General features: G+C 38.5%; 1 protein-coding gene across 3 annotated transcripts in view; it reads left to right on the top strand.

Moving 5' to 3' along the window:
* The window catches only part of NELL1 (neural EGFL like 1), an 886038-nt gene that overhangs the window by 798689 nt on the left and 66100 nt on the right, over positions 1-21249 (top strand). For 2 of the 3 annotated variants that reach the window (XM_057749117.1, XM_057749114.1), the window contains one exon: positions 9524-9664. The exons of the other annotated variant lie outside the window; for it this stretch is intronic. In XM_057749117.1, coding sequence (XP_057605100.1) covers positions 9524-9664 — 141 coding nt within the window. The remainder of the gene's footprint in view (positions 1-9523; positions 9665-21249) is intronic. 3 annotated transcript variants of the gene reach the window in all.

Below are 21249 nucleotides of genomic sequence, written 5' to 3'. Positions count from 1 at the left end.
CTGTACCAACTTACAGTCCCACCAACAGTGCAGGAGAGTTCCCTTTTCTCCACACCCTCTCCAACATTTGTTGTTTCCAGACTTTGTGATGATGGCCATTCTGATTGGTGTGAGGTGATACCTCATTGTGGCTTTGACTTGCATTTCTCTGATGATGAGTGATGCTGAGCATCTTTTCATGTGTTTGTTGGCCATCTGTATGTCTTCTTTGGAGAAATGTCTATTTAGGTCTTCTGCCCATTTGTGGATTGGGTTATTTGCTTTTTTGGTATGAAGCTGCATGAGCTGCTTGTATATTTTGGAGGTTAATCCTTTGTCCGTTGTTTCATAGGCAATTATTTTTTCCCATTCTGAGGGTTGCCTTTTAGTCTTGTTTATGGTTTCTTTTGCTGTGCAAAAGCTTTTAAGTTTCATGAGGTCCCATTCGTTTATTCTTGATTTTATTTCCATGATTCTAGGAGGTGGGTCAAAAAGGATGTTGCTTTGATGTATGTCAAAGAGTGTTCTGCCAATGTTTTCCTCTAGGAGTTTGATAGTGTCTGGCCTTATATGTAGGTCTTTAAACCATTTGGAGTTTATTTTTGTGTATGGTGTTAGGAAGTGTTCTAATTTCATTCTTTTACATGTTGCTGTCCAATTTTCCCAGCACCACTTATTGAAGAGGCTGTCTTTTTTCCATTGTATACTCGTGCCTCCTTTGTCAAAGATAAGGTGCCCATATGTGTTTGGGCTTACTTCTGAGTTCTCTATTCTGTTCCATTGATCTTCCTTTCTATTTTTGTGCCAGTACCATACTGTCTTGATCACTATGGCCTTGTAGTAGAGTTTGAAGTCAGGAAGCCTGATTCCACCAACTCCATTTTTGCTTCTCAAGATTGCTTTGGCTATTCGGGGTCTTTTGCGTTTCCATACAAATCGTAAGATTTCTTGCTCTAGTTCTGTGAAAAATGCCATTGGTAATCTGATCGGGATTGCATTAAATCTGTAAATTGCTTTGGGTAGTACAGTCATTTTCACGATGTTGATTCTTCCAATCCAGGAACATGGTATATCCCTCCATCTGTTTATGTCATCTTTGATTTCTTTCATCAATGTCTTAAAGTTTTCTGCATACAGATCTTTTGCCTCCTTAGGCAGGTTTATTCCTAGGTATTTTATTCTTTTGGTTGCAATGGTGAATGGGAGAGTTTCCTTAATTTCTCTTTCTGCTCTTCCATTGTTAGTGTATAGGAATGCAAGAGATTTCTGTGCATTAATTTTGTATCCTGCTACTTTACTAAACTCATCAATGAGTGCTAGCAGTTTTCTGGTAGAGTCTTTAGGGTTTTCTATATATAGTATCATGTCATCTGCAAAGAGTGATAATTTTACTTCTTCTTTTCCAATTTGGATTCCTTTGATTTCTTTTTCTTCTCTGATTGCTGTGGCTAACACTTCCAAAACTATGTTGAATAACAGTGGTGAGAGTGGACACCCTTGTCTTGTTCCTGTTCTTAGAGGGAATTCTTCCAGTTTTTCTCCATTGAGAACAATGTTGGCTTTTGGTTTGTCATATATGGCTTTTATGATGTTGAGGTAATTTCCTCCTATGCCCATTTTCTGGAGAGCTTTTATCATAAATGGATGTTGAACTTTGTCAAAAGCTTTTTCTGCATCTATTGAAATGATCATATGGTTTTTATCCTTCAAGTTGTTGATATGATGTATCACGTTGATTGATTTGCGTATATTGAAGAATCCTTGCATCCCAGGGATAAACCCCACTTGATCGTGGTGTATGATTTTTTTAATGTGCTGTTGCAGTCTGTTAGCTAGTATTTTGTTGAGGATTTTTGCATCTATATTCATCAGTGATATTGGTCTGTAGTTTTCTTTTTTTGTGACATCTTTGCCTGGTTTTGGTATCAGGGTGATGGTAGCCTCATAGAATGAGTTTGGGAGTGCTCCGCCTTCTGCAATATTTTGGAAGAGTTTGAGAAGGATAGGTGTTAACTCTTCTCGAAATGTTTGATAGAATTCGCCTGTGAATCCATCTGGTCCTGGGCTTTTGTGTGTTGGGAAATTTTTAATCACTGCCTCAATTTCTGTACTTGTGATTGGTCTGTTCATGGTTTCTATTTCTTCCTGGTTCAGTCTTGGAAGATTGTATTTTTCTAAGAATGTATCCATTTCTTCCAGGTTATCCAATTGATTGGCATATAGTTGCTTGTAGTAGTCTCTCATGATGTTTTGTATTTCTGAGGTGTCCGTTGTGACTTCTCCTTTTTCATTTCTAATTCTGTTGATTTGCATCTTCTCCCTTTTTTTCTTGATGAGTCTGGCTAATGGTTTATCAATTTTGTTAATCTTCTCAAAGAACCAGCTTTTAGTTTTATTTATTTTTCTTATGGTTTCTTTCCTTTCTTTTTCATTTATTTCTGCTCTGATCTTTACGATTTCTTTCCTTCTGCTCACTTTGGGGTTTCTTTGTTCTTCTTTCTCTAGTTGTTTTAGGTGTAAGGTTAGGTTGTTTATTCGATCATTTTCTTGTTTCTTGAGGTAGGACTGTATTGCTATAAACTTCCCTCTTAGAACTGCTTTTGCTGCGTCCCATAGGTTTTGGGTTGTTGTGTTTTCGTTGTCATTTGTTTCTAGATACTTTTTGATTTCCTCTTTGATTTCTGTAGTGATTCCTTGGTTGTTTAATAGTGAATTGTTTTGCCTCCATGTGTTTGTATTTTTTGCAGTTTTTTTCCTGTAATTGATATCTAGTCTCATGGCGTTGTGGTCTGAGAAGATGCTTGATATGATTTCAATTTTCTTGAATTTGCTGAGGTTTGATTTGTGACCCAAGATGTGATCTATCCTGGAAAATGTTCCGTGTGCACTTGAGAAGAAAGTGTAGTCTGTCGTTTTTGGATGGAATGTCCTATAAATATCAATGAAGTCGAGATGGTCTAATGTGTCATTTAAAGCTTGTGTGTCTTTATTTATTTTCTGTTTGGATGATCTGTCCATTGATGTAAGTGGGGTGTTCAAGTCTCCCACTATAATTGTGTTACTGTCGATGTCCCCTTTATAGCTGTTAGCATTTGCCTTATGTATTGAGGTGCTCCTATATTGGGGGCATAGATATTTACCATTGTGATATGTTCTTCTTGGATGGATCCCTTGATCATTATGTAGTGCCCTTCCTTGTCTCTTTTAATAGTCTTTACTTTCAAGTCTAATTTGTCTGATATGAGTATTGCTACTCCAGCTTTCTTTTGACTTCCATTTGCATGGAATATCTTTTTCCATCCCTTCACTTTCAGTCTATATGTATCCCTTGGTCTGAAGTGGGTTTCTTGTAGGCAGCATATAGAAGGGTCTTGTTTTTGTATCCATTCAGCCAGTCTGTGTCTTTTGGTTGGAGCATTTAATCCATTTACATTTAAAGTGATTATTGACATGTGTGTTCCAATGACCATTTTCTTAATTGTTTTGGGTTTGTATTTGTAGGTGTTTTCCTTTTCTTGTGTTTCCTACTTAGAGAAGTTCCTTTAGCAGTTGTTGTAAGGCTGGTTTGGAGGTGCTGAATTCTCTTAACTTTTGCTTGTCTGGAAAGCTTTTGATTTCTCCCTCAAATCTGAATGAGATTCTTGCTGGGTAAAGTATTCTTGGCTGTAGGTTTCTCTCTTTCAGGACTTTCAGTATATCCTGCCATTCCCTTCTGGCCTGCAGAGTTTCTGTAGAAAGGTCAGCTGTTATCCTGATGGGTTTTCCCTTATATGTTGTTTGTTGCTTTTCTCTTGCTGCTTTTAATATTTTTTCTTTGTGTTGAATTGTCGTTAGTTTGATTAATATGTGTCTTGGTGTATTTCTCCTTGGGTTTATTCTGTATGGGACTCTCTGTGCTTCTTGGACTTGGTTCATTATTTCCTTTCCCATGTTGGGGAAGTTTTCCACTAGAACCTCTTCAAATATTTTCACAGACCCTTTCTTGTTTTCGTCTTCTTCTGGGATGCCTATAATTCGAATGTTGGTACGTTTAAGGTTATCACTGAGGTCTCTGAGGCTGTCTTCTAGTCTTTTTATTTTTTTATCTTTTTCCTGCTCTGTGGCGTTTATTTCTTCCATTCTATCTTCCAACTCACTTATTCGTTCTTCTGCCTCAGTCATTCTGCTGGTTAGAGCATCTAGAGTATTTTTAATTTCAGTTATTTTGTTATCCATTGCTGTTTGTTTTTCTGAGTTCTTATGAACTGTTTCTTGTACTTTCTCTAATTTGTTATCGAGATTTTGTATCATTTTTACTATCATTACTCTAAATTCTTTTTCAGGCATTTTTCCTATTTCCTCCTCATTTATTTGGTCTTGTGGGTTTTTTTCCTGCTCCTTTGCCTGCATGGTGTTTCTTTGTTTCCTCATGGTTGTCCAAGCTTTTGGGGTTGCTTGTCCTGGTGATAGAGGTGTTTATAGAAGACTGTCCAAGCCTCAGACTAATGTCCAAGTATTGGATTAGACGAATATTCAGTCGGCTATGTCAGGTTCTCCGCAGCCCTTTCCGGTGTCCGAGGCCGTCTGCTGGTGTTCAGCTGGTTCTCTGTGGGAATGACTGTGTCCTTCCGTGCATTCCCAATGCATCTGTGGAGAGGGATGCACTCCACGTCTCTCTACTTCGCCGCCATCTTTTTTCCTCCTCTGTAGACTTTTTGATGATGGCCATTGTGACGGGTGTGAGGTGATACCTCAATGTAGTTTTGAATTGCATTTCCACAGAACCTCTCTTTTTCATTTGTCTTTTTAGTTTCCCTCAAGTATTCTGATGTATGCTATGTTCAGTACAATCCTGGAACTCAGCAAATATTAGATGATAATCAGGTTTGTGTTCACTGTACTTGTGGTACTTTATGGTATTGCTTCTACTTCCTTAAATTCATGTAACATTTTTTGGGAGGAGAGAATCCAGATTTATGGGGTGTATATTATTATAGATTCATAGATTCTATTTCTGAATGTTTGCAAAATTACAATTGTCTGAAAATACAAACATTTTTAAAGATCCAGGAATTGTCTCTCAGTCCTAACCAGTTACCTGATTACAAGTTAATGTTAATTTTTTTCTGTCTTCTATTTTTAAGCCCTAATATAGAGTCCAAAGTTAATATCCTATGCAATAGGAGAAACAATAGATTTTGCTTAAGGGTCTTTTGTGTTCCTGCTTTCTGTGAAGTTTGATTTTGTTGTCCCTGAGAGAGCAAATATTTGGAAAAATCTGAACAATATAGTAGTGTGTTGGTGAGCAGGAGTTTGAAGTCGTATTTGTGTCCAAAGACAGTATTCTCAACCATGGTTATATGTTTATGTTCCAGTTGCCCTGATAGACTCTAAGTGTCTGGAGTACAGGGACCTTATCGCTTCATCTCTTTATCACAGGGTGGAATACAACTTCATACAAGTATGGTCAATAATCTTTTGTTGAATGAATGAAAGCATCAAAAGTTTTTCTCATGACTCAGTGTACAAATCCTTAGAAAATATATAATCCAGCTGCACCTGGAGCCACTGTTTCACTGTTAACTTTAACCAATTAATATGAAATACAAAAGCATCTCCTTGGAAATAAACTTTAAGAACAACCTTATTTTGTAAATTTTCAAATAGCGAATCGGAGAGAGAGGAAATCAAGTGAAGGAAGACATTCCTCTGACTGAAGAAACTAGAATTTTGCAAGAATCCAAGGATATGTTTGCCAATGACTTGTGATAGCAAAGTCTCTGTACATTCCAAATAGGATTAAACGTGTTGCTTAGGACACATCCTGTGAAAACACCTTGGGTAGTCACCTGTTTTTCACAGTGAATAAGAAACTCAAGGTACAGGTAGGACTCTTGATTGAAGGCAACTTTGTGTGTCTTTTTTGCCTTAAAATCTTAGACCCAGAAACAAAGTCTTAAACGAAAAAAACTACGTGGTGTCTTTTGGAGGTAGATGATATATAAAGATGAAACTAACCCCATAATATTTACTTCTGTGGACTAACGTTATATCTCTGTGATTAGCAGACAGCAAGATCTCTTGTGGTACTTTGAATCTCTTTCATTCATTCATTCCTGCAAACTTTTATTGGGCTCTTACATATTGCTTGACAGTCACTTATTATCACATGAAATGTAAACCTAAGATATTGTCTCTATTCTTAGGAAATCTGCATTTGAGTGATGGACATAAAAGGGTAATACTGCTGTGCTTAAGTAGATGTGTGTGTATATATTGAGCCACTAGGGGAGGGAGGACCTGTATGTCTGGAGGAGATGGAGAAGGTGATATCAGTTAGGGTTTGAAAGATGAGTGTGTGTTGTACACCTGTTTCTCTTGATGAAGAGCTCCTGGATTTCAGGAATCACGTCGTCTTCACTTTTGCAACTGCCACAGCACAAATATCATCCTTGACACATATTTTCAGCTCAGCCAATATTTAGATATTGAATAAATGCATTGTCTTTGTGTACATCTTCCTCTCTCTATTCATCAATGACATGATGTGATAGAAGAGTGACAAGTACGGGTTCTAGCTCATTCAGAACCTGGTTTCACCATTTGTTAGCTATGTGATCTGGGCTATCATGTGAGTCATTAGGTAGCAGACACTTGGATGCAAAAGTGAACACTATAGGTTCCACTCTCAAGAATCCTCCAACACCTCTTGCTTCCTCTGCTACTTTTTCAGGTCTGTGCTGAATTAATAAACTGAGATTTAAACAAACTCCTAGGATTTGTTAGAGGAAGGAAAAATGATTTTTTTGTTTGTTTGTCTGTTTCCTTTGGAATGTCTGACACCATGTGATGCAGCCAGGCTCACTGTGATTTATAAGAATTCCTTGAGACAGGGAGCCAGATACTGTAGTGAACTCACAGAGACCCCGTTCCTGGAGCATCTGTCTTGTTTGTTTGCCTGTAGCAAGTGCTGACTGGGAGAAACAAATCTCTCAGGACAAAGGCAGCCACAAGTCATTTACAATTTTTAAAGCCCTCAAAGTATCACTGAAAAGCCTCCAAGTGTTTTCTGTATTTGGGTTTGTGGTGGTTGCTTTTAATACTACCGTGACTACACGGAAGAAATAGTTTTATGAACACAACGAAAATATGAACACCTCTCAAGCACAGCATGGTTGCATATAAAATGTAATTGTTAGCTTCAGTTCTAGACCTGGCCCACAAAATAGAAATATGCAACCTTGTTTCCAGGTGTCAGTGTGTGATGAGCCCTGGTTATTCCCAGTGAGGCCCCAGAATCTGCTGCGGGGCAGTGCAGCTTCCAGGCTAGAAACACCTCCACTACTTTTCTGGTTTTCAGTTTAAGCCAGGGATTCCCTCGTGTCTCTGGGATAATTGCAGATGCATAATTTGTCTGGTAGTCTTCACTCCCTATGAGAGTCCCCCAGGCCACATAGATAACTTCTATCCTGCTGGATCATGGAAGCTTTTACTAGTCTTATTTCATTTTGGGAATAAAAATCCCTGTGAATTGAAAAAAAAAATATTTGCACATCATTCAGTACTTCTGCTCCACCTAGAAATTGCCTGTTGAATTGAGGGCAGGAGGAATTATTTATCAGATGTTCAGATAATTTATCCTCCAAACTGAGTTTGTTTTGAGAGTGAAAGGGGCAGCAGGTGGCAATGAGACCAACCAGGACATATGATTGTTTTGGTTATTTGAGAAGCTTTTGCTTCTGTATTTCCTGGTTTCCTGACACACTAACTGTGGCTAGGTGATTGTTACTTAAATATTGTGATTAGTCTAGAAGTCACAGGGTCTGTGGGAATCATGACTGCCTTTCTGGAAGCCTTGGAAATAAATGTCTGAGGCAGAATTTGTTGCTGCTTTGTTACAGAGAGTTATCTTTCAGCCTCACATAGAGAAGTTATCTCTGAAAATTAGTCTTCTAGTTTTGTCTGTTCCTCTGGGTGACCTGAATTTAGAAATAACCAAAGTGACATTATAACTTAGAGATGGTCCTTACCCTCTGTGAGACATGACCTCAAGTCACTTCTCTATTTCAATTTTTGAATATTTTAGTGATCCAAGGTGTATCCCACTGAACACACACCTGTAACATTTCAGAAATGAAAACATAATTGTTGAAAATTTATTTTTTGGAGGTTTACAATAAATGCACACACAACCTGACCGCAATAGATGAAGGTGCCGTAGAAGCACTAGGTCCTGTGGACTGACTGCATTTAGAAACCTGAGGGATGCTGCATGTCAGAGGACTGTATGAACTAAGTGACACAGCCATAAAGGAAGAGGGTGGCAGTTGGCAGGAAAAGGCCAAGATGGAATTGCCCAGAATAAAGAGCTGCACCTTTCCTCTCTTTACTCGGCTGGAATGCCATGAGATGAGACTGGCAGGTTTCAAACTACGTTCACAGCCTTGTGCATAACTCAGGACTTTTTGGGGTAATAGAAACACTGGTAGCTGATTGCCCCTGAGCCGATGCCTACAGCAGAGCACTGCTGAACAGGACTCCAAAGTGCATTGTATCCATTATGTGTTATATCTTAGTGTTAATGAAATTTCTATAAGACGCTGTAGTTCAGGTATTTCTAGGAGAACTAGGGGAAGATTCCTAGCCAGCAATGGCTATATTCCAGGAAATAATTACCTGGAGAGATTCTGTAAGATGAGCTGAGCTTGGCATGACAATCAACAGCTCATCTTTCTGCAGTGGTGTCATTTTCCTTCAGCTCAGAGGCAAGCCTTTGGGCTAGAGAATCTGTGCATAATCCAGGCATTTGCTGATTCTAAGAAGCCAGATTCTAGAGCAGACAGAGCCCAGAAAACTTCCTTTCATCAGGAATGACTGAAGATTGAAGAGCTCTGATTGACTGTCATAAATCAAGTCCTTAAGTGAATCAACAGTTTTTGAAAGAATTAGAACAGTGGTTCCCAAACTGTGCTCCCCAAAACCTTAGTTTCACAAGATGTTACCCAAAGAAAAAGCATTGCTCAGCCAATTAAATTTGGGAAACAGTGCATATTATGATTCTCTTCTCTAAGCTTTTCAGGGCATATAAATATGATAAGTCTCTGAGACTGAAATCTAAAAAAACATTAGTGTAACACTATTTAACCTAGAGTTTCCTGAATTTATTTAACAGATATTTTCAGAGAATACCAAGTAATATCTGGGATTACTGTATTGGAATCATTGAATTAGAGAAGAGTCATACACTCTGAATAACAAAACTGTGCCAAAGAGCCTCAATTTAATTTCTGGTGATTCAGAAGCTAACACAGCATATGCCATTAAGGATGTCTTCATGACCATCGTTCATTGTTCAATTTATGAGAAAGCATCCAAAAGATGAAGTTTTCAGTTTGTTTGGATTCTGGAAAAAAAAGATGGGATTCAGTTTTTCCTGTAACTTTATTTTAGATGACTAACCAGTTTTAACTGATATGTTGACATGAGCATGTTTTAGGTGTTTATTGAAAGGTTAGTGTCAAAAGAAATTAATGTCCTGGTGGGCTTGTGTTTTTCTCTGAGGCAGATATTGATGAATGTGCAGAGGGGATCATTGAGTGCCACAACCATTCCCGCTGCGTTAACCTGCCAGGGTGGTACCACTGTGAGTGCAGAAGCGGTTTCCATGACGATGGGACCTATTCACTATCCGGGGAGTCCTGTATTGGTAAGCAGCTTTCAGCCATGCCCTCCATCCATCTGGACCTGTGCATGAGGGGCAGCCTGCTTTGGTAGTCTATTCAGCTCCCAGTGTTAAAATATGACCCTCACTGCTTAAACTCATCAGTTTTCAAATGTCCTGCATCTACAATTCAGGGATCAGGACAGGGACTGTGCAGTGTAGGGTTTTAGAACTATTATACAGAAACTGGGGTAGTCAGAGGACAAATTCTGGATCTGTAGGCTGCGGTGTTTAGTTTTTTCTGAAGGAAACCATGATGGCTTGCTGGAATTTCTAACAGTTTAAGATACAACTGTGGGAGAAGAGGCAATATTGCTGGACTTAAAGCTTAGTTTAAATCTCAGCTCTCGTACTATGAGTCACTGTACCTCTCTAAGCCTTCATCTGTGAATACACTGAAGTGTGGATAATAATGCACATATATTATTAGTTTAATGGGATACCATCTATTTAAAGATTATAAGCTTTGGATTGATGCACAAATGTGATGGAGTCAAATTAACCTTATTATTGTTGCTATTACCACTGCTATCATCTTTGCAAGGTCTCCTTTAATCATTTTTCTGCCTGTGGTTCTGTTAACTGCTGCAGAGGAAGTTAACAGATGGAGTTCTTCACCTTCAAGACCTTATACCTTTCATGAAATCCAAACAGCTGATCAAAAATGTAATTGTTTCCATGAGAAGCTTGGCCAATCCAGTTATTTCATGTCATGTGGACTCAGCTGAATTCTTAATGCTGACTTGGACAGACCCAGAAGGCAAGCATTCTGACCATGGGTTCTCAAAGTTCAGAATGCTGAATTAGAAAATGGGAATTTGATTTTGAAAATCCATTGTCTCTGCTCACTGCATACCTTTTTTTTTTTTTTCTAAAGGTTGCTGCTGAGAACCAGGCAGTGTTTTTTTTACAACTTTTTCCCTGAGATTGCTCTGAAGCAAAGATGAATTAGGAAACAATAAGCATGTAGCATAAATTGTCCATTGCAATGTTGGCGTTACTGTTGAAAGGCATGCAGTGTACTTGGTAGAGGCATAGACCCTTGAGCCAGACTCCCTGCAGTCAAATTCCAACTCTGCCATTACTAAGTAGGTTGCAAAGTCTTATTTAAACTGTACCTAGTTTACCTCATCTGTAAAATGGAAGTGTTCATGTGTTCCTGCATATTCACTGCTCTGCCCCATGTCTATCCTGTTTCTTTTATTGTTAAAACAATGATTTGCAACCTCAGGGAGAGGTTTGCATTTATCCTGGGTCTTCATATACTTCCTTTACACATGGCCAGGAACTTCTGTATGTGTACAACTCAGAGTAAATAGATGTTATATGCATAGGGATAGATCAAATGGCTGTTGCTGGAGAGAAATACAGATTATTGACATATGTGATGTTACATTCAGGGGCTAAAAATAAAAATTTCATTTTTAAAAACTGCACTTGACATCAATAAATAGGTGACTTACAGCTTTTTTGTGCATAAAAGACCTTAAACATTACCTAGTTGATCCAATTTGATAACTGCCTGGACCTGCCGTGGTGTCACACACTTCTGTGCCTTTGCATGTGCCGGCCCCTCTGGCTGGAATGGAACAGAGCTCTAAGTCAAGGATGGCCCTCTCTTCTCCGTGATCATATTGCTTCACATATGAATTTTTGTTCACTTTCCTAACTTCAGCTCATGTTTCACCAGGACCCCTTGAAGTATTCTTTGATGTCGTCATAGGAGTTATCACTCCTTTCCTCTGCTAGCTCTAGAGCTTTTACCCCAGCATATGTTTCTATAGCTTCACCCGTTGGACTACCGTTCACTTTGTTTGCTCTTGGACTAGTCTGTGAACATGAAATGGGGTTGATTCTTCTGTCTCTCCAGTGAGACCCTTTGGTGGTTGGTGTTCAATAAATGAGAAAATACAGCCACAGTTCCTGTGTGCAATAAAGAAATGCTGTCTCAGAAAGGGTGACACCTTGCTTCTGGCCACATAGCTTGTTTGGTACAAGTTAAGACTCAAACCTAGGTCAAGAATGACTTTATGTCCCAGATGCCAGAGACAGTCCCACTTTATGCCTATTGTTCTGATGTAATTATCAGTCGTGCCCTGTCACTGTCATAAATGTCCCTGTTAGGGTGATAGATGTCATGTTCACCTCACCTGCTGATTTCTCTCTGCCATGCTGATTGGCGTGCCTAGGGGGACAAAGCTCTGTCCTCCCCAGGGATCCACTGTTTTCATCCATGAACTGATTCCTGCTCTGCACAGGAAAATGCCAGTGAACTTGAATCCTTGGCAAGGAACTAGAGTTGTTTTTGTTAGTAACATTTTAAATTTGGATAATTGTCAATCTGAATTAGCTTTCACTTCCTCACCTTTAAAAATAGCTTTGTAAATGAGTCTTACTAGGCACAGAAATCTGACCATCATTTAGGTTTTTTTTGGTAGTTGAGAGCACTGTTGGTTCAGAATATTTCTTGGTGTAATAGATGTATAAGTCTGATCATGTCACTTTCTTGTTATGTCCTTCTAATGCCCTCCCACTGAGTGTAGAATAAATTTCTAACTCTTTGCATGGCCTTCTTCCAGGCTTTAGGTGGCAGTGTTCCTGCCCACTTATTGGGCTTATCTCCTATATATGTTAGCCTTTCTGATTTTTTCATGCCTTGAACCTGACAGTGAACTCACTCAATTTCAGAGCCTTTGCCTTTGCTGTTCTATTTGGAACACTCAACACCTGTTTCCTTGCATGGCTGTCTTTTTTTTTTTTTTATTGAAGTATAATTTATTTATAATATCATGTTAAAAAAATATCATGTTAGTTTCATGTGTATAGCATAGCGATTCTTTTTTCTTTTTCTTTGCAGATTGTATTCCATTAAAGGTTATTACAAGATATTGGGTGTAGTTCCCTGTGGTATACAGCAAATCCTTGTTATCTATTTTATGTATGGGAGTTTGTATCTGTTGACCCCATGCTCCTATTTGTCCCTTCTTCTCTCCCTTTCCCTTTGGTAACCAGAAGTTTGTTTTCTATGCCTGTGAGTCTGTTTCTATTTTGTATATAGACACATTCATATTTTTTTTTTGTAGTTTTAAGTAATTTTTTTGGAGTATAGTCGATTTACAATGTTGTGTTAGTTTCTGCCGTACAGCAAAGTGAGTCAGTTGTACATACACATATATCCAGTCTTTTTTAAATTCTATTCCCATATATAGGCCATTACAGAGTATTGAATAGAGTCCCCTGTGCTATTCAGTACATTCTAGATTCCACATGTGATATCATATAGTATTTGTCTTTCTCTGACTTATCTCACTTAGTATATTTTCTATGTCCATCCATGTTGCTGCAAAAGGCAATGTTTTTTTTTTTTTATGACTAATATTCCATTGTATCTATATACCCCATCTTCTTAAGCTAATCATTTGTTGATGGACACTTGGGTTGTTTCCATGTCTTGGCTATTGCAGATATTACTGCTATGAACATTGGGGTGCATGTGTCTTTTCAAATTAGAGTTTTCATTTTTCCAGCTATATACCCAGGAGTGTGGGATTGGCGGATCATATGACAACACTGTTTTTAGTTTTGTTTGTTTTGTTTTTAGTTTTTAAAGAAATCTCCATACTATTTTCCACAGTGGCTGCACCAACTTACATCCCCACCAAAAGTGTAGTAAGGGTCCCTTTTCTTCACACCTTCTTCAGCACTTCTTATCTGTAGACTTGTTTTTTCATTTAATTCTTAGTTCAAATGCTACCTTTTTTGAGGATACTCTCGCTGACCACTTTATCGGAAATAGTTGCTTCATTATATCATTCTCTTTTAACTCTTTTATAGCATTTTTTGTTTTCATCTATATTGTGCATACATGTATGTGTAATTGTCTCCTGCCACAAATGCACACATTCTTTGAGGGCAGAGGCCTTGTCTGTGGTTCACCACGGTACACATATTTCACAATCATGTACACACAATGTAGGCATAAAGTAGGCATTTCAATGCATGTGTGTCAAATGATTGAAGGAATAGATAATCAAAACTGTATTAGGCCAAATTTATTTTGTATTTGATTTGACACAACTAGCTGTGTAGATTGCAGTGAGTAGCATTAGATGTTAAATATCACAAAATCAGGTGAGTCTTTTGTTTCAGAAAAATAATATTTATTAAGAACAACCATTACACCAGTACAGTGTTAAGCCTTCTGGGAATCTGGGTATGAAGAGGATAAGACCTCTGTTCTTGAAGGATTTATAACTTGAAATATTCTGAATCATAATAACATATCTTAATGGTGCTGAAAATTAGCACATAAAATAAGCCCTAAATAACATCAGCTACTAATGCTTACATTTAAAAGAAATAGCAGCATCTAAAACAATCTTTTAAAAAAATGTTTTAAGGATTTTAGCAACATGCACTCAGCTATGCTTTTTCCCCAGACAATAGCAGGGTTGGCATATGTCAGAATCTAAAATGTGGCAGTTGTAGGCTTTTAGGGGAACAGTCACGTCACTCCATGCCATTTTTTTGTTAGATGAGGATAACACCTGCTCTATTGACTTCATCCATTACTGTAAACATCAAATGTTGCTAATGTCGTAAAGAACAGCACCCTTGCAAGATTTACTATTGCCTCTTTCTGCTAAAGTAGATCATATAATTGAAAAAATGACTAGTTATTGTGGAGACACACAGAATCACCCTTCTTGAGAAGTTTATCAGAGTCTCCTCTATCTCCCCTTTTCTCTCTCATTTGCTTGTATATCTTTATAATTCCAGCAGAGATGGGCACACAAAGATTTTCTAGCTGGTATTTATAGAAGAAGATGACAGAGATGTCCTGTCATTGTAGGATCCAGTGCAGTTTGTGTTTGGATGCAGTGGTGGGAGTCAGTGATTCTCAGTTTTAACATAGAAATTGTGAGCAGTTGTTCTTTATCCAGGCATAGTTATCTGGGTCATTTAGAAATGAGAACTAATATATAATTAACAATGCCATGTATAAAGAGCAGGATTTTACATATTATGAAAATGAGATTCAAACTCCCTTGGATGTCAGTCTGTCTCCATGATCTTGCTTCTGCCTTTGACTCTTTATTTTCCTCTGCTCCCTCTCATCCTCCACATGAGTCCTCAAGCCTCCTCAAATATTTCTTCCACTCTTTCCAAGTCCTGTGCTCTTTACTCCTTTGCCTGTATGCTTTTCCCCGACCATCCCCATTTCCACTTGTCAAAATCCTGATGAAGTTTGACTTCCTAAACCAGTGATTGTCAGATTTGTTTCATAGTAGATTCACCTGAGTAGCTTTTTAAAAATACTTATAGTGGAGCATCACACCCTGGAGATTCTGATTCAATTGGTCTGTTATGGGAGAGATGGAGGTCATTTTTTTTTAAGGTCTACAAATGATTAGAAAGAATATTCAATTAGCACATAGAGAACCACTGTCATATTTCTCTAATAATAATATAAAAAATGCCTCCCTCTTATATGTCCTCATAACCATGTGTTTGCACCTGTTTTATGAAATTTATCAGATTAAATTTGTTGCCTTCATCAATTCTTTTTTTTTAATAAATTTATTTATTTATTTATTTATTGGCTGCATTGGGTCTTCATTGCTGCACATGGGCTTTCTGTAGTTGCAGCGAGCTGGGGCTACTCTTCATTGTGGTGCACGGGTTCCTCATTGCCGTGGCTTCTCTTGTTGTGGAGCACGAGCTCTAGGCACATGGGCTTCAGTAGTTGCGGCACATGGGCTCAATAGTTGTGACTCATGGGCTTCGTTGCTCCACGGCATTCTTCAGCAATTCTTTATAGCCTGCAGTACAGTTGAGGTCTTTTTGTATCTTTTATAGATACAAGATATCTTTTGCATCTTGTGTTGAATTAAATTGTATTGGTCATGCAACTTTGTTGTTATTGTTATCAAACATCCATTTTGTTGAGGAAGATGGACTTGGGGTAACATATAGCTATTCCTATGGGATGTCGGCATCTCTCGGCCTCACATTATTGCCTCCTTCACGGGACTTGGTTGGGTGAAGCAGGTTCCCAGACTCTGGAGTCTGCTCTTCGGTCACTGTAAACAGCCCAGTGAGGATTACTTGTCAGAGCAGCTGCTGAAACTGGCGTTAACATGCAAAGCAACATAAAACAACCAGAAAATGTTCCTTTAGAATCTCTCGGGAAGGAGATTTCACTTTTTATTGATTGAAGTGTCAGGGCTGATTGAAATGGTCTAAGAGTGATCTGGGTTCTGCTATCATTGCCCAGTGCCTAGTTCTCATAGGAGCAGAGATAAAAAGGGCTAGAAGGTGGAGATGCTCTCTGTGACAAACCTCACAGAGGCGGGTGGAGGATTATGAAACCTTAGCCGGTAACAGTGTGATACAGGAGAGGTGGGTTTCAAGTACATGTAGGATTGTTGGGGTTCAGATCCCAACTGGGCCACTTTCTAGCTGAGCCATATTTGGCAAAATATCTAACCTCTCTAAGCCTTAGTTTCTTCAGCATACAATGATTAAAATAATATCTCCTGGTGGAATTTTTTGTAATATAAGTGTTCCTATGTGCAAAAATCCTAGCAGGTAGTAGATGATAAGAGTCAACATTTAACTTCCCTTCACCTAAATCTCTCATCTGTGAAATGGCCAGCAACAATGATACTAACAACAGCTAACATTTATTGAGAGCTTACTTTCTGCCAAGCGCTGAGTAGTTTACAAAAGCACCAACCTCATAAGTTGCTGTGGAGTAATTATGAGGATTAAATAAGCTAGCCTAGGAAAAAACCGTTCGGCATTTGTGTTTTAAGGGCTCGATAAGTGTGAGCCACTATCATGCACTGACCACCTACACTACGTGCCAGGTACTGTGCCAGGGAGCTTCATGCAGTACCTAATTGAGAGCTCACAACTACCTCAGGAGGGACGTGCTTTCATTATCACCATTTTAAAGAAGAGGGAAATACGGTCCTAGGGGTTTAGATGATTTGTCCCAAATTCCACAGCCAATAAGTGGCACGCAGAGGGCCATAATCTAGGTTCCTTTGATCCCAAACCTCTGCTTTTAATATGTTAACGCTGTGAAGCTGTCTGGAAAGGACAAGACCTCTGGTGGGCCACAGACAGAGGAGCCCTTAAGCAGAGCAGCTGGAGGTCAGTGAGGCAAGACAAAGAGAGGACAAGGGAATTTGAGTGAGACCCAGATGGAGAGTTACTATATTCCATCTGAATCAAGAGCATTGGGAAATAGCTTTATCTGAGGGACTCAAGGGCTGTGTCTTGGGGCCCTCCAGCTAGACCAGGGGCAGGATGTCAAGGTGGCAGGTTCTTGACAGTTAATCTGACAGCATCTTAGCCTTGAGAATAGTATCACTTGGCTATCCACTGATGCTATTACCTTCCCTGCATTTTTGATGCTGTGAATCCAGAGTAGAAAAGGAAAGGAAGGGGTGGGAAGTAAAGAGTATGAGAAATGGTGGTAAGTAGATTTTTAACTAATTATATTTGTTCTTTCATTCATTCATCTCCTGCCTCTTAAAAGTAATTAATATATACAAAGAACACACATTCAATAGTGTTATTAAAATAAAGATATTTGAAAAATATAGAAAATATACTAACCATGAGCGTTAACAAAGACGTTTATGAATATCCTGACAGGCAGAGCAAAGAGGAAAACATGAGTTATATGAAGCATTCTAATCTGAAAGGAGTTTGCATAAAAAGTCTTTAAGCAAAAAAGGCTCAAATGTGCTTTTTCTCTGTCCCAGAGCAGAGATATGCCAGGGTGGTGAAAGCATCTTTGTGGACCAGAGTATTGCAAGCTAAGAAAATTTAAGAGACAGAGGCACACACACCAGTCTTGCAACACTCATTGGATTTTCTCTTCACCAAACAATAAAACCCACCCATGCATAAAGTATTTTCATTGAAATAGCTCCTGCCCCAACCTTCCTTGATAATACTTAATGATCTCTCATTAACTTCAAAATTGATATTTGTTGTCAAAGAAACTTAGACTTGGTTTTCAGCCAAGTAATGAATTATCTGTTTTTTAAGAGACTTCCCAAAGGCAGATACCACCTGGCCATGTCACTTTTTAAATAACTTTATGCATCCAGCTAGCAGTGGTGTGAAGTATGTGGAGCTATGGTTTGGGGACTGCATGGCACAAAATTGCCACCTTTAAATGGACAGAGAGACCAGGGACAGACACCAGCTGGGTATGGAATGGATATGGAAAAGGATTGGGATAGTCAGGACACAGGATGGAGAGGATAACATTTCCCAACATCTAACAGAGGTGATATTCTAGGTCCTTTAGAAAGGGCCTTACAGTGGATATTAACACACAGTAGCAAATGTTAAATCAGATGACAAGTGTGTCCCATCAGACCCTCTGCAAGTTTCCTGCTCCCTATAAAATCCAGCCATGCATATATAAGCCTGGAGCTGTTTAACCGTAAGTTAAATTGGAGATATTTTAGGGACTTCTCAAGGAAGGCAAATGTTCCTCCTCAGTTTTGGTGATAAACATTTCAAAAATACAATCTCACAAAATGATGTCAGAATAACTTTCATCATGCTAAACTCAAGCGTGAACCCAAGGTTCATTGGTCATCCTCAGCCCATCTGGGCTGACACAATAGGCCTATGCGATGTTATCCACTTCAGCTCTGGAACTGAAACAATACATCTCAGGGAATTATTCTGAAAGACCTCAAACTAACCATAGGGTCTATCCTCTAAGCCACCCGGCCCTGATTAGCATCTTTTCAATGACAAGCACCTTCCTAAAGGAAGCTGGATCAGCCGTGGAGCAGGTAAGACAACTTGGAGACGTGCCTTGAAGCCGTGCACAGTGCATGGAGAGCCAGGGACCTCAATGCTAATCCAAGTGAAGATCACCTGGGTGATACTGAAGAGGAGGAAAACTACAAAAGTGTTTAAAAAACAACTCTTTATAAGGATTATGATGTTGTTATAATTATTATATCCACAAAAACAAGCCTGCTGTGGTCTTAGCACTAAGTTAGGTGATATGAAGGATGTAGAGAATTCACCCCTTAAGGACTTTAAAACACCAAGTTGGAGACAAAAATCAACATACGTGAAACAAGCAATAGCATTCTGATACAGGTTGTAATCTTACAACTAGCTGTAAAATTATATGGTCAACACTGTAAAGCTGGTGGATAATTAGGGAGGAGAGTGCTCAGAGAGGATCAAAGAACAGTCACACCAGATTGCATGGGGGTGCTTAGACTTGAAGGATGGAAGGGTTTATGTGGTTTATAGATATAAAAATAAATAATAATAGGGAAGATTAATTGATTACTTCATCTTCTAGTCACCCTTCTAAAAACTTCCCATTTTCTGAGTCATTTTATCCTCAAAGCAACTCCATCAGGTGGGGATTTTGATATTCTTTACTTTATGGACAAAGAAACTGAGGCACATAGATGTTCCGTAAATTGCCCATGGTTATCCAGCTATTAACTGGTAGATTTCTTCTTCCAGAAAGTGTTAATCAACATCCTTTCTAAGAACTGTGTACATGTTTAATATTTTTGAAATATTAAGCAACAGGAATATTGCTTTCTTTATTGCCCACTGAAGTCTTGCTGCAAAAATGGTACTATAAAAGCCATATTTTTATTTATTGAATGCCAACTGTGTCATTTCACTTTCAAAAGCCCCTTGTAGGTAGCAAATGAGGGGAAATACATCAAGTAACACAGTCATGTGTGAAAGAGTCCATGTTCTTTCTACTTCCCCAACGGCTTCTGTCAATTGTGTATTAATTGTAGATAGTCTCAAAAGGATTAAATTAAGGTGTGAGTAGTGATCATTATTCAGATAATTGCCTCATTTTCTACTTCGCTGTGTGCTTACAGATACACATCTGGTATAAAGTCCATAATTTTTAAATTTAGTTTATCTTACGTGTGTGTTCAGACGGAATTAAGGTTTTACTCCATACCAATGTGTTCTGGGGGGTCATCACATATCTGAACAAAAGAGAGAGATCTAGAGATGATGGCCATCTAAGAGGTCACCTGAGTATATCCGTCATCAGTGTGTTCCCCTTCTGAGAGGTGGCCTCAAGGCTCTTCTAATATTGGTACATGATCTCAGGTCACAGTCATGAAGATCCAAAGCTTAGGGGTCAGAAAGGCTTACCTGAAGAGCTGGAGCTGGCTTGCACTCTGCTCAGCTGCTGAGGTGCGGCTGTTTGCTGTCTCCTGTCCCCAGCTACATTGAACTAAGAAGCACTGCTCTGCTTTGTAGCCTTGTATTTTTTTTTTAACTATGCAGTATTTTTTTTAATTCATGAAATAGGGGTTTAAAAAATCTTTTAATAGAGAATACAACAAAATAGTTTTATCTGAATATAATGAAAGTTTGAATCCCATGTTAGATTTTTTTTTAAGAATTTTTATTGAGATACAGTTAACAGACAATAAACTGCATATATTTAGAGTGTACAATTTGGTATTTTTTTCTTATTAGTAATGCATATATGGCAATCCCAATCTCCCAATTCATTACCCCCCAACCCTCCCCACGTTCCCCACTTGGTGTTCATATGTTTGTTCTCTACATCTGTGTCTCTGTTTCTGCCTTGCAAACTGGTTAATTTGTACCATTTTTCTATATTCTGCATATATGTGTTAATATACAATATTTGTTTTTCTCCTTCTGACTCCCTTCACTCTGTATGATAGTCTGTAGTCCATGCATGTCTCTACAAATGTCCCATTTTCATTCCTTTTTACAGCTGAGTAATATTCCACTGTGTATATATATAGCACATCTTTTTTATCCATTCATCTGTTGATGGACATTTAGGTTGCTTCCATGTCCTGGCTGTTGTAAATAGTACTGCAGTAAACATTGGAGTGCATGTGTCTTTTTGAATTATGACGTTCTCTGGGTATATGCCCAGTAGTGGGATTGTTGGGTAATATTTGGTATGTTGGTAACTCTATTTTTAGTTTTATAAGGAACCTCCATACTGTTCTCCATAGTGGCTGTACCAACTTACAGTCCCACCAACAGTGTAAGAGCATTCCCTTTTCTCCACACCCTCGCCAGCATTTACTGTTTGTAGATTTTCTGATGATGCCCATTCTCATCGGTGTGAGGGGATACCTCATTCTAGTTTTGATTTGCATTTCTCTAATAATTAGTGATGTTGAGCAGCTTTTCATGTGTCTCTTGGCCACCTGTATGTCTTCTTTGGAGAAATGCCTATTTAGGTCTTCTGCCCATTTTTTAATTGAGTTGTTTGTCTTTTTGATATTGAGCTATGTGAACAGTTTATATATTTTGGAGATTAATCATTTATCTGTTGATTCGTTTGCAAATATTTTCTCCCATTCTGAGGGTTGTCTTTTCGTCTTGCTTATAGTTTCCTTTGCTGTGCAGAAGCTTTGAAGTTTCATTAGGTCCCACTTATTTCTTTTTGTTTTTATTTCCATTACTCTAGGAGGTAGATCAAAAAAGATCTTGCTGTGATTTACGTCGAAGATTGTTCTTCCTGTGTTTTCCTCTAGGAG

Source organism: Hippopotamus amphibius, chromosome 9 (genome assembly GCF_030028045.1).
Source record: "Hippopotamus amphibius kiboko isolate mHipAmp2 chromosome 9, mHipAmp2.hap2, whole genome shotgun sequence".
NCBI classification, from domain to species: domain Eukaryota; kingdom Metazoa; phylum Chordata; class Mammalia; order Artiodactyla; family Hippopotamidae; genus Hippopotamus; species Hippopotamus amphibius.
Note: the sequence above shows the minus strand (reverse complement) of the source record. Positions and strands in the feature narration are given on the sequence as shown.